General features: G+C 39.8%; 1 protein-coding gene across 1 annotated transcript in view; it reads right to left on the bottom strand.

Moving 5' to 3' along the window:
- GTF2I (general transcription factor IIi) overlaps positions 1 to 14,302 on the bottom strand; it is a gene marked incomplete at its 3' end in the record, with an annotated part of 83,754 nt that overhangs the window by 47,330 nt on the left and 22,122 nt on the right. The window contains exons 4-9 of the mRNA XM_082008666.1: positions 5,824 to 5,958; positions 5,203 to 5,386; positions 4,975 to 5,003; positions 3,763 to 3,811; positions 3,019 to 3,062; positions 1,531 to 1,608 (exon numbers count right to left, since the gene is read on the bottom strand). Coding sequence (XP_081864792.1) covers positions 1,531 to 1,608; positions 3,019 to 3,062; positions 3,763 to 3,811; positions 4,975 to 5,003; positions 5,203 to 5,386; positions 5,824 to 5,958 — 519 coding nt within the window. The remainder of the gene's footprint in view (positions 1 to 1,530; positions 1,609 to 3,018; positions 3,063 to 3,762; positions 3,812 to 4,974; positions 5,004 to 5,202; positions 5,387 to 5,823; positions 5,959 to 14,302) is intronic.

Raw genomic sequence — 14,302 nt, 5'->3', positions numbered from 1 at the left:
GGGAGTGGGGAAAGGGGGAGTTATTAATTCAGCACTATTATGTCTGAAAAAGAGACACATTACTCTTCACCAATGAAAACATTTAGAGTTCTGTAAAGACGAGAGAAATCCCCCTCCCAAAGCCACGTTGCTTAATGGGATTTTTAGAAATGGGATATTTAAAAAAAATAAACGGGCTCAAACACGCTGCAGCACAATGGGTTACTATTTTGTAAGGAACATCTCAGTACCAACTCCTTTCAAACAGCATTGGATTACACTTTCGGCTACTGGCCAAACTCTGACATTGTTTTTATGCATGAAATGGAAAGCCACAAGGGGCTGAAAAGCAAAGAGATGACAGGACTTGGCTTTGGAAGGAGCTATGATTATGCTGTCTCCAAAAAAGTATCTATTTTTACTACATTATATCATGCCTGTAAAGCCCTCCATCCCCTGAGGCTAGGCAATGTACAAATATGAAGAAAAGATAATCCTAATACCAGAAAATTCACCTTTCAAGTTCTGAGCTTGAGTGGTGACATTTTGCTCTGCCGTACGGTTAAGATCTCTCCGAACCGTGTTCATACATTACTTGAGACCGGCCCGTATGAGAATATGGATTCTACAATTCTGTAGTTAGTTATTAAAGCACATTAGAAAAAAACTTCAAGAATCTTTGTGTCTAAACACGCAGAAAAATGTTACCTCAATAATTTATACTATTACAAAATGAAAGGATGTGCTGTTTTGCACTTCATTGTTGAACATGCAGCTATCCTTCAGACATGCGTGGCAGCTTGTCTGTGTTCCTTTGTATTGCTCAATTAACCTCACGGCAAACGCAAACAGGCTGAAATAATAAATTTAGGGTTCTAGTTATTTTATATTGCCATTTATAATCTGAACTTCTTAACTACTGTTCATTTCAACCTATAGAAATAATGATTCCTTTTTTTCACTCCCAGTTGAGGTTAATGTGCAGAATTAACCAGATACGTAGAGATGAGACAAAGCAACTGAGAGATCCCTTAAAACATGCACGGAGCCTGAGTCATGGACCTCACAAATGTTGTTATGCTTTGCCTTATATAAACCTGTCAATACAATTTTGACACGTATTGGTCATTCCATACAAGAAAAGTATTAATACACTATAAAAGTTACTGAAACTTTAAAGAAAAGATCCAAGCAGTGCTCTAGACATTATTGTTATTATGGTTTATTTCCTGTTTAAAGAGGTCACCGGAATTAGAGTCTGCAGACTGGACACTCAGGAAAAAAAAACCCAAACAGTTCAAAAGACTCCTGGAATTTCTCCTTCAGCCCAAACACACACATATGAGTATGCTGAAGTTGCACTTCAGCTCTTTTGGTATTCTTCAGAATAATTTAAATGATAGCCAGCATGGAAATGTTGTATCCTAACAGAGCTAAGTAATCGCATGTTTTAATGACCAAGAATAAGTACGAAGAGAGGCAGAGAGAGTGCAACACTAAACCAACCGACCCTTTCATGAGACAATCACATATGAAAGTTAGTATCATTACCTGGAATATTATACTGATAGTAGTCAGGATCAACCGATTCCTCCTTCACTGTTACTGTTGCCATTTCCAAAGAAATTCCTGTAGAAGCTACAAAGGAATGAAATACGGAAACTAGTAATAACCAGATTCTTTTGAAAAACCAAACGAAACGCCCACCAAGATTCTAGTAAAAAAAAAAAGGAGAAAAAAAAAAGGTTCTCAGGTGCTGAGACACTAAACAATTGTTGAGCTAAAACAACCGTAACAAAGTGACCTGCTGGTTTCTTATATTTCAGTTTTGTCACCATCAGAAGGGATTCAGCATTAAATGCTTCCCTACAAACTAGGCATCTTTGCAAATGACAGCTCAGATCTGAAGAGTTAAAAAGAATGGTCTTCTTCCTTTTTGCCTACTATGAGAACCAAAAACCAAAAAAATTATCACCCGTTGTACTGAAAGTGCTTCTAGAGCTCCTCGGGCTCACCCCCCTGTACAGCCAAGTTCAGATACAGCCTGCATCAAACCGTGCTGCTGGCGGAGCAGCACCAAAGGTCCCCGACTGCTCTTGGCTTCCTTCACGTCAACTATCCCCTCCATAAGCCTTCACAGCATTCCCTAAAATGTTTTCAAAACATTCCGACAAAAGGGGAATTACTTAAAATGCCTAGAAAGCAGCACTGGAAAGAGTCTGGGACTGACCTGAGAGAAAGCTCAAGTTAACTCTTCATGTACATTAAGCGAAATGTTAACCACGAAGGGCTCCCAAACCACAAATTTAAAGTTGTAAAGCACAAAGAACTCAAACAAAGAACTAGACTAAAGAGAAAAACTTAATTCTTATACAAAATGCTGAGCAGTGTAGCCCAACCCAAGAAAAGGGGAAGTCACCAGCTTATTTCTAAGCGCATCTGTTGTCCCATTGGCTTTAATTTAATTAATTTAATTTAATGTCCCATTCATGCCTTTATCTCAAACCACTGCTCTGCTGCAGATCACAGCGCCTCGCAGGATCATGTCCTACCTGCAGGGAAACTTAGGAATGCTTGTGCATTTTTTTAACAATAAATAACGCGTTTTGCTATTTACTGGTTATTTACTTCCATTTTAGCTAGAAAATGGACATCTTCAATGTTTTAGTAATATTAACAAATGAACCCAGCTTTTCCCTCTCCATTAGGGACAAAGGGATCTTCAATTAGAACAAAATTAAAACCAAAGGATTTTCCTCTTCTCTACTTAAAACTAAGCTATTTACAAAGATCAATTATTTTAGTACACAAGATTTTACAAATCTCCTCTTCCTAGAGATGGAAACATTTGGCTAAATACTCGATAAAAACGCCAGCTGAGAAGTGGTCATTTTTAAGGAAAGAAAAGTTTTTCTTTCTCACAAAGGATGGCTTTTTGCTGCTTTCTTCTTGAGGCTTCCAACCTTTGCTTAAATTCAACCTTCTTGAACAGAAACTGACAATTTTTTTTTGCAAATAAGGACAAAATTTTGAACATACCAGAATCCTCCTTTGGTTCCATTTTCACTTGAATTGGAGGACAACTACAAAAACAAATAAATCAAGCATGTCGACATTATAAAAAACAAATACCACATTTCTGGAAAATTCCTCAAGCTTTACAGGTTGTCAAGTAAAATCAATCTCCCAGTATTTTTTTCCAACTAGGAACACAAAAGTAAAAAAACCTGCATCTCAGCTTAGCTGATTTATCTCAAGGTAATTGCCAGGAATCTCCTATCCCTACATTTTTGGAACATATACAATATTCAAAGCATGCTTACCATTCAATGAAAAGCAAACTCAGAAGGACAAAAAACTGATCCCTGTTTTCACATTAACCAATTTTTTATTTATTCCAGATATAATGTCTTCATTTACTAACAAAAAAAATTATTTTAGTTTTCTCATTGAGGAGTGGGAAGGAAGCAACATTACGTCTGTTCCCCATCACTGCCATATCATAAAACATGACAAACTTATCCCTGACTGACATACTGTAAATTAAGAACACCCATTGGGCTAATTAAACAGAGGGGAAAATTTGCCATCTGTTTAATTCATAACAGTTTCCCCAAAAATAATGGTCAAAAGAAAGAGAAAATTCAGCTTCATGCTTTTTATAATCCCAGGCAAGCAAAAGTTATCCAAAGGTCAGCTGGACAGAAGCAGCACATTAAGAGAAAAATAAACTATATGAAAATACATAGTCGATACAAAAAAACTACATTATTTTAAATTCACCTTCCACTTGGAGGTATAATTGAATGTGAAGAATCTGTCATATGAGCTCCTGAAAGTTAAAAGACAATCTTTGAATTTCCTGCACTCCATTTACCTTAAATACAAATTGACAATATAACATTGATTTCATGAAGCAAAAGCCTGTTCACATTTTACAAGCATATGTGCATATTTTCTGTATTCACAGGTATGAGGGAAAGATCTCATTAAACTGCTTTATTAACCAGTAAAGCAACACCAATATAAAATTACTTCAAATGTGCATTTCACCATGCTTTTCACTGCTCTCTTTTATGATGCTAAGTAAAAATCTTGGGAAAGAAATGTAAACAAATCTTTCACCTAAACTCTGCTAAAAAAATAATGGAGTTTTATAGAGATTCAGCTTAGTCCTAAATCACAGTTAGACACAAATAGATTATGTTTATAGAATGTTATTTACCATGCTGAAAACCTGCCTTGCATTTTCAATAGAAATATATTATTACCAGAATCTCCCACTCTCTAGTCTTCTTACTGGGCACAGGCAACACATTTCTAATTTTACTAATCCAGCATCAACTTCTGGCTGTTTCACCTGAGAAAGTGAAACCTTTCTTTTTTTACTACATTACTATAGAAATTATTTCATCCTCTTCATAAACAAATCCTCACATATATGAATTTTGCAAGTAAAGCAACATGATCCCACGACATGGACCGGAGAAGGGATTTCTTTTAAGCTAGAAGTGAATCTTTGTGGAGTTTAAAAATCCTCACTCTAGCTCCTATTTTTTAATATATAGAGGCTTTCATAGGAACTACAACAACTAGCACCTTCAGAAGATTAAATCAATTTTTAAAATTATATATAAATGCCAAAATCACCTATGTATTGGAACATGGAGCACTGCAAAGCCTTGGCATCTTCTAAAAATGCAATGCAGTCCATCAGTTCACTTCTCCTTTCCCTAGGATACCATTTAATTCACAATAAATTTAAATTCAGTAAAAGGACGAAGAATGCAATAGAACAAATTTTATCTCTAATTAGTTGCTCCTGGCAGAACGCATAAAGGAAAAGGTTATAGTTCCATAAGTAAGGCAACACACGGTCTAAGAACTTCTGCACAGTTTGCCACTTTATCCACGTGACCAAATCTTTAATCTATATTGCTATCTAAACACAAATTCTGATCTGTTTCCATTTAGTCTGAGTAAGTAGTAACTTACCTAGGTGTTTCTTTGGCTCTAGGAACGGCCTGTTTGGGAATACGGAAGGAAAAACCCATAGCTTTAGCAAAGACATCATTACTTACTTGGTAGTGTAACATTAAAGAGAGAACACTCCTGTTTAAGAGAAACAGGCTGCAATGTATTTAATTAAAAATAAAAATTAATTTGACTTAATGTAAGTACAAAACCAAAGCGGACAGACCAGTGCAAGAGAGAGCAAATAACCTTTTGATGATAAATGAGATCCCTGACTTGTTTTCCAAAATCCATTTCAGGGTTGAAACATCGTAATTTGCTGGATGTTTAAACGCGAGTCCTTCGGGCAAGCCCTGCACTACCACAGCAGACTGGTCCCTCTGAATCTTCTCGTACGGCACAGGTACCACCGTTGACTTTCCTAAAGCTTTACCTAGGGGGAAAAAAAAAAAAAAAAAATATTGTTTTGAGGTCCAGGGCGCTCAAGTTAGCAAAAAGATGAGTCCCTCATAAAACTTTTTACTTTGGAGAGGACTGACGCAAAAGCAAGGTGCAGATGCAGATCTCTACGGGAAACTGAGTAGTGCTCACATTAACATACACCGGAACCCACTGAGATACAGAGGCTTTCTTGAAAGAAAACTGAATGGGCTGTGCCATGCATTAATCTCAAATCACATCCCACAAAACACATCAAGAAGAAAAGCATCCAATATAGGGGTATGTTTTAGAATCGGCTACTAAAGGTTAAACTCATCACCTTAACAGCAGTATAGTTGGAAGGCTAAGATCACGCAGTACCTTTCCTCCCAACTGGAACAAAAATTTAGAAATCCAGGACAGCTATTTTGAAGCCTTTAAAACACCCACCATAGCAAAAGCAGAAAAAGTCCTCCACAGACTTTCTGAGAGCTTCCAGTTCCACAATATCCACTGTCAGTCTGTTTACAGTCGGTATAGCCTTGGTTTTCTGCAGCTCTGCAGCCCTCTCCTCTTCTGTAACACCTGGCAGTTATTTATAAAAATAAGACAAAAATAAAATAAGAAGTTATTAAAAGTCCCAGTACCCAGTCCCTCCAGTTTAGACTATAGACACTTTAGAGGCATTCCTGCCGGAAAGTCATAAGAATTTATTTGCCTTAGAGGCAAACGCACTTACCGATGCAGATGGGCAATGAGTAAATTGACATTTACACCAAACTTCTATATCCTACTTACAACCTTTGTAAATTATCACCCTTTGAGGTGTAAGAATGATGAATTAAGAGCCGCATCCAAGCATGCTTTTTTGGCATGAAGAGGTAGAAAACACTATTAATCTCAGCAGAGGATAATACAGTAGAAATAAAATGCGAAACTGCCAAAAAAAGAAGGACCAAGAGAGTCACCAGGGAAAAGGTAAAATGCCTGCGTGGAGGCTCTCACAGCTCTCTAGTGCCAGGCGTGACATCTCATTCAGCCGTTACTTTACATTCTGGTTTGTTTATGCTGTATGTGCTTAGCTGAACTTTTTATAGAAAGGATCTGACTGTTGCCACAACAGCTCCTGTATCTTTCAAAAGACGTTTTAAGTACTCATCTCATTGCCAAACAGGAGGAGTTGCAAACAAGCCATCATCATGCAGAACAGATATTTCAGCCCCACACCTTGTTCTAGTCTCTGAGCAAAAGTCATTGTGAAAGGAGCGCGGGAATAACACTGCTTTCAATGTTAAAAGGCAAATGGAAGTGATCGTTTCAGGTGGCAGCCTTCCTTATTGTCCAGCTCTTGCAAAGATTTACTGAGAATCATCCAGCAAAAAAAGGGAAAAACAGGGATATTCTGCATTTGAAAGAAAAAGGAAGGGAGATCCATGTTGCTATCTGCAAGAGAATGATCAGTGCTGGAGTTGTGTCATGACTTCACCGTGAGCAAGCACAGCGGTAAGTCTGAAACACTGATTTGCATTACCAGTACTGCTGGTGTCGTAATTCTACGCTAATACAAGAAAACAAACATCAGTTTGAACAACTGATTACAAACGGGTTGTGAAATGAGCTGAAGCAGCAATGTTTTTAGTAAAAACACACTTATCGTCTTCAAAAAAAAAATCATATTTTCATTTAAATGAGAATCTCTTCCTTCCTTCACAGATCACACGTCTGCTCTGTACCCTGGAAACCCACCTCCACGCGACATTTAGCTCTCCAGCTCTTCAGGCCCGAAACTTTTGCTTTCTCTGCAATATGAGAGGGCCTACCATAACACAAAAAATAATGCAAAAGTGGACTATTATCATACACCTGTAACAGAGGTGCTGAATTAATGACAGCTTATAAGGTTCGCCTGCAAACTCGGGGATAAGAGACATCAGTTTCCCTTTATAGCTACATGCGATGTCACTTTTTGGGTGGTTTTTTTCCACATATGAGACTGATTCCCTGAAAACGCCTTTACTGCCAGTAGCTTCTCAAAAGTGTACCCACACCTTCTAAAAATAATAAGCAAAACAAAAATAAGATGATGACACTGCTCACTTCCCATTAAAATGAAAAGCAGACAAAAAGACAGAAATTTTGCTTCTTAACTAGAAGAGAAACCTTTATCATTGTTTTTTATTACATGGTTTTAATCCATTTTCTTAAGCTCACATTACGCATCTGCCTCCCTGATCTCTCCCACATTCGTTGGCCAGTTTCAATCAAGTCTGACAAACAAGATCAAGTCTCAAACACTGTAAGACTTAGAAGAGCTCCGTACAACTGATCAAACCTGGCAGCCATTCATCTCCTCCTGGCAGCACTGACGGACACATCTCCACCTGTTGGAGGTTACACAACTTACCGGCTCTGTCGAAGCCCTCGCCACAATTACTAGAGCATCCAGCGGGATTCAGGCTACCTTTGGGAGGGGATGTCTGGAACATGTGCAACAAGCCCTGGCAGGGAAGAGGCACGAGGGGCTGTATTTACAGGGTAAATGGCTCAGGAAGGCTGAAGAATGGTTATATGGTAGAAGAATTGCGTTCCACGCAGCTGGGAGTATACTGCGGGATTAGTCCACGTACTCTGCAAAAGCTATTCTGGAGTCAGCAGGGTTACCATCACCCAACTCCTAACAATCCTCATTTTGCACCGAGTCCAGGTTGAGCATCTCATTTTCTTGCACTATCCAGGTGTTTTGGTTATTCAGAACACCCGTCCCTGTTACCTGTCCTGACCAGCAGCAGACTGGGTTTGGCAGTCCAGCCCACCACTTGGCTGGAAAAGGAATCTCCCAGCTGTCACCATCCTTATAAAACAGATATACTATAAAAGCAATAGGCTGGTTTAAAGTAAAAAAAAAAAGCCGTCTTAGAAAAATTTCTATGACGGAACAAAAAAATTTAATACTTGAAACAATCAAATTTTAATTTAGCAATTTTTTCTTGTGGCATGGCAGCACTTAGGTAGCTACACCCTGACCTCTGTACGGGCAAACGCTATAGCTTCCGGCCTTAAATAGATGCTGTTATGCTTATAACTTGATGAAGAGAGTCACAGCTCAGCTCAAGTTATACAACACTTACTCTGAAGGTCCACTAAAGCATGGTCTGAGTGCAGCAGACTAAAACAGGCCGTAAAACACGTCTGTCTTCAAAGCACCTGACTCGGAGGCGAGGGGAAAGCTGCTGTTTGGAGGAGGCAGGCTGCATTGCCCCTGTGGAGCAGAGCGTGCCCCGCTGGGTCACGCTGCAGGCAAGTGACAAACCCAGCACTGACCACATCTCCCGGAACAATAAGAAGCAAAAATCAATCTTTAGCAGAGAAACAATTTACTTAATTGAAATTTCTGCAGAAATGTGACCTGAAGATGAGATGCTACACAAAAACAACAAAGAAAAGCTGGTAGGATTCAGTATCTTGAAGCTCATGGAGCTCAACACTCCTCTAGCAAAAGTTATCAGTCCCATGGTACGTAAGGCATCTTGCAACATCAGACGGTTTTTAATCAGCTGGTTTTTAATCCCCCAGGTAGAGAAAGCCAAGAAGTTATTATAAGACTATTAATGTCACCCCTGTGCAGGCACTCCAAGAGGCAACTTAAGGGCAACAATTATTTTGTGACAACACTCATGTACATACATTTAGCATTTGTGCCTAAGGAAAATTGCTCTCTGAAAACAACTATGAGCAATGAAAGAGGGAACATAAATATGTGTGCGGCTAAAAGAGTTTTGCTTTGTTTTATAATGCATCCACCCAGTTCATCTATGAGATATTTAAGGCCATCCAGTTTTATAGTTCAGGAAATTGGACAATAACCTCAAATTAAAGAAAAATCATTTTACGATTATCAAAGGATCACTTAAACCACAAGAAAAGCAAATCGCGTGAGGCAGAACTTAGGAGCCAGGGAATTTCAAAAAGATCGGCTGTCTACAGTAATTTTCTGTTTGCGACTCTGAGGGTACGAGATGGGTGGTCTCCACTGAATGTGACTGAACTTTCTTAGCAGGTTTTTTAAACTAGCTGTTAGCTCCACATCCCTTAACTGGCTAGACAGAGACAGACCATGGAAGGTTTCAGACAATCAAGCCCAGCAACCTAGCCCTAATAAGGCTGTAAAAGAGGCCAGTTACCCAAATCTGAAATAAACCCAGAAAAACAGCACAGAGCTGTGAGCCAGGCAGGGCATGGCTAAAGCCAAAGGTGCTGGAAAGAAAAGGCATCTGGATCGCCACACCACCTGCAAGAGGCTGTTCCTGACACACCCCTGGAGCCAGGGGCAGATATGGAAGCAAAGGAAGCATCCCTGAGGAAGGGAGGCAGAAAGTGATCTTATAAAACTTTTTAAAAATAACTCGTGTCTCACTGTATAACAGAAGTTTTGAAAATGCCTTCTTAGTTTCGTTTTGAGAACCTGGGAAAAGGGGTCAACTAACTTGTAAAACAAGGGAAACTGCCAGTAACGTAAAGCTTAAGAAAAACAGATTAATTCCCCCTAATACAAAGGAAATGCAAAGGAAACCGTCAAAAAAATGCATGGCTAGCCAGGGCTTGACAGCACTCATTTCAGATAACGCCCTTTTACCAGCCTGGTAAGCTGGGTAAAAAAGAAGGGAAGGAGAACAGTAGTAGAAGAGAAATGGAAGAGTATAGCAGGTCATAATATCTTTCATGAAGATCTAGACTATTTATGAAGAGTTCAGTCGATGAACACATCGTAATATGTGAGAAATATGCAGCATAGGACAGCTCAAGAAATACACTATTTGCATTTCAACAGGTTAGGCAGAGGAGGACCAAGCTGAACGAGTTCAGCAATCTCAGATGGAGACAGCAATAGCAGAAAAAAGAGCAGCTCTCAGTAAGAAAGATGGGGCTGATTGCTTTGGATTTTATTGTTATTATTTGTAACTGCAACTGTTAGGCAAGAGCTAGGAATGTTATCTTTAAACTAATCCCTAAGCACGTGATTTATTAGGAATAAACTGATTAAGTTGTTAAGGGTAGATGCTTTAACTCATAGCTACACCAATGCAAACACAAAATACGAAGTGATTGAAAATTAAATCTTAAATCAAAAAAGCTCTTGGGAATTCCAAGAATGAACACCGTTCAGTTAATTTATCAAGCCGTTACAACCGCAACAGAACAATTTCCTCAAAAACTAGGGATGGGGCAGAAACAAATGCAAAATATAGTGCCTCCAGTGAACAAAGTACGAGGTAAATACTTCAAGAGACTAGGAAACCAGAAGCCCAGAGTGCTAGAAGCAGTCACAGTGTATGCAGCAAAGTGTCCCAGATTTCCAGCAGGAACATCTGAAGCTTCATGCTTTTTATTAAATAAAGATACCCCATAAGCTTTAGCAATCAGGGCACACCGTACATCTTTGTCGCATCCTAGGGAGATGGGGACCCCCAGAACTAACTCACAGCGCTGAGATTTTACAGTCATACGGAGGTCTGGGCACAAATGCAGAAGACCGTCACAGAGAGCTGCCGAACGAGAAAGGCGATACACAAGAGGAAGCCAGCAGTTACCATGCCCACAACTCTCCCAAGCAAAAAGGATTATGCAACTGTTCCCTCATTAACCCCAGGCAGAGCCAGCCAGGTTGGCATTACCACCTCACTGAACAGGCATGATGCAACCTGGCTCACGTAATGTAAAATGGGCAAGGGAACACGCACGTGATCCCTTCCACGAGCAGAGATTCAAGGTCTTCGCTCCCAAGAGACAGACGTGGTAGGAGTAAATACATCATGTTTGCCAGCACAGTTAGTCTGGGAAACGGTGACGGGCTGCAGTCAGTGTGGCCCGGAGCAGCCATCCATCGCTTCTGGGCTTACAATCTGCAGAAGTGCAAATTATTCCAAGTCATCTGCTGCAAAAAGAGAAGTGAAAACTCAGGAACACAACCGAGAGCCACAGCTGAGTAAGTTCCCATTAAAAGTGACTGGGAAGAGCCTGTTCCAGCAAATACTCAAACAGAATAAGCGTTTAGCAGAGATTGTTTTAAAGAGGCCACTCCCTGGCTGGAGGAATAGCTGGAAGGAAATCTGGCATGAAAAAAGGTCCATAGTTACAGAGGTGTAAAACAGCTCTGGCTTGGCAATCGAAAAGCATCCTGACGGCTACAGCTTTAAAAAGCAACTATTCTAACATCTTTTTTTTTCCTGTTACGCATTCTGTAAAGTGTACCTATTTTGAAGAGAACTGGAAGACCAAAGCTAAAGCAAGAATCATAGATACAGCCCCTCATTTGCATTTAAAATAGGTAACGGATTAGTGATGGCATGCATGCAACTCCACGAGTGTTTTGTCAGGATTAATCCTCTGTCTGGCTCTTATTGTTTTTCTTTCATTTACTATTTATGTCTACGATTTAATGACTCCTTTCTCTTCCAAAATATTCTGTAGCTTCAGGAGCAGCAAAAGCCACAGAAGTCTCAGCTGGCCACAGAATAGTTTAAGGCCAAAGAAAATGACTGTGGGAAACCAGTTTCGACATTGGCACATCATCATCAAAAAGAACCAGTATTTTTAAACTAGCTGTATTAGTGTCAAGGGATTAGCCTCTGAGCAACATAAAAAGATGTCAGCTAGTTACAGAATGGTATTTCCACTATAATACCACGGCACGTAATCAGAGACAAAGACGATGATAAAGATTGACCTTTAGATACTATAATGAGGAGAAACAAATACAATCAATAGCAGTTAGACCGACTAATAACCTCTGTTATTAGAGTAATACTAAAAAGGTATTAGGCTGCTTCTGTAAAGGCCAGGGGCTTCAGTCTGTACTCAGTTTCAAGCCTGAGACATTCTGCTTTAGAGCTGAAAAGCTAAACACCCCGTGTAGATAGTACTTCTGAATTACTACAGGCATGACAAGTAAGATATACAGAATATAATCAAAGGTAATCACAGTAGTAAGGAAGAAGGAAATCAACTGTATTAATACTTTATTTACATCATTACTGGAGCATCTAAATAAAGTACCATGAAAGGACTATGCCCAGACCAGCAGTACAGTACATGCACTAACTACCAAGCTGCAGTGTTAGGGGCTATCTCAGCAGATTTAATCAAAGACATTTTTAAGCACAAGTCTAAAATTAACCCAGAGCTACTGAGTTAATAAAATAGTCACACTACTGCAGCTCACTCCCACCTATCACCTTCTAAACACAAGATCTGTGTATGATGCTCTCAGGCCTGCAATATCACAGTCTGTTCAGCGTTGGTTATAGTGAAAGTACAGAGATGATACGCAGATAGGATCAAACATGTGAACAGCTTCATCCATTAGAAAAATGAAAGAAAGCAGAAAGACATGCCACTCGGAGCTTCAGCATGTTAAAATTTATACTTATACCAACACACTAGACACTCTACTGAGCTTTGGTTAAAAAATACTGAAGCTGTGTATTTCTACACCATGCTTTTTGGATATTGTCACCTACAAAGAGAACACAGTTCAAGACAAAAATACTGATTTATGAGCTATTTAGATGCCTACAGGTAGATGGCATGGAGACTTTCAGAAGCTTGGCTCTAGATTTCTAGGTACCTAAGCTGCTTTGTAGATCTGGCCTTGTTGCTAGCATTGCTTTTATTATTGCCAATATTGGAACTAATTGCACCTGTAGTGATGCAATAGAGAATATTAACACTTTTTTAAACCTCAGTCGTGACAGAAGTATTGACTATTTCATTTCACAAAATACTTCTAATTTGGAAAAACCTGTTAGGCAATTTGGAGTGCATGTACCCCTTGTCAGTAACAGCATAAAGACAGATAATGACAGGCAAACAAACAACAAACAAAGCTGCTGCCTTCAAACAGTTGGACTTTAGGGCTGTAGTGTCCATATGCACTTTTCCATTGGGAAGGACTCCCGCCAGTGCCACAAATTCCTCTGTAGGAAAGTCCTCTTGCAGACAGCAACCACAGAGCTCGTATTCATTGCTGGTGAGATCTCCTGAAGTGAACAAAAACATCACTTCTAATGAAATCGTATCCAGAGTGTTCAGATTGCCTTCCAGCTGTCCGGGATCTGAGCAGGGGGTATGTGATGCCACCGCACAGCCCCAAGCCCAGGTGGAACACACTGCATTTGCTGACAGCACTTTTGCTGTGCTGCAGTATCACAGCTAGGGACACAAGGTAGCCTCTCGGAACATCTGAGTAGATTTGTCCTGTGCAGTTATAGTTTAAACATTAACATTTAACGTAAGGAAAAACTATTTCTGTAACTCAGAGAACAGCAAGAGTAAGATTTCATGAGGAGAATCCCTAGAAACAGATCAGGAAAGCAAGCAAAGTGGGGAAAGCTGAGACAGAGTCACCACACTTTCTGTCTGCGGTGTCCAACCACAGCAAACTTCTGCCACTGAAGGGAAGGCAGAAAGCAAAGACAGAAGAAATGAGTTATACCTCTTTGGCGTATGTACCTCTTTTCCCTGGAAAACAAGGTCTAGGCAGTAACAGATTTGATTTAATCCCACACAGGCATCCTCCAGCCTATGGGGATGAACAGCTAGGGATGAAGAAGTCTGACGCTCTCCAGTGTACGTGTGATATACAGACTGGCTACTCAGAATCCCATTTGCATATCCTTTAAAGACCAAAGGATTGCTCTACAGTCTTTTCATGCATTTGAAACCTTCTTAGATATTAAGCTAAAAATCTCATGCTCCACAGAGAAGAGATCCTGCACAGTCAACAGCAGCTTCTGTGAAAGCCAAAACCTGAAATTAGGACAGTCACTGCATAGCTATAATTACAGCTATGGAGTAGGGAGCCAAGCATCCACCACAGCAAGACCCTAAGCATGGTATAACTTCATCCAGAGATGCTTAATTCTCTCTCAAC

Source organism: Phaethon aethereus (genome assembly GCF_964289735.1).
Source record: "Phaethon aethereus genome assembly, chromosome: 19".
NCBI classification, from domain to species: Eukaryota; Metazoa; Chordata; class Aves; order Phaethontiformes; family Phaethontidae; genus Phaethon; species Phaethon aethereus.
Note: the sequence above shows the minus strand (reverse complement) of the source record. Positions and strands in the feature narration are given on the sequence as shown.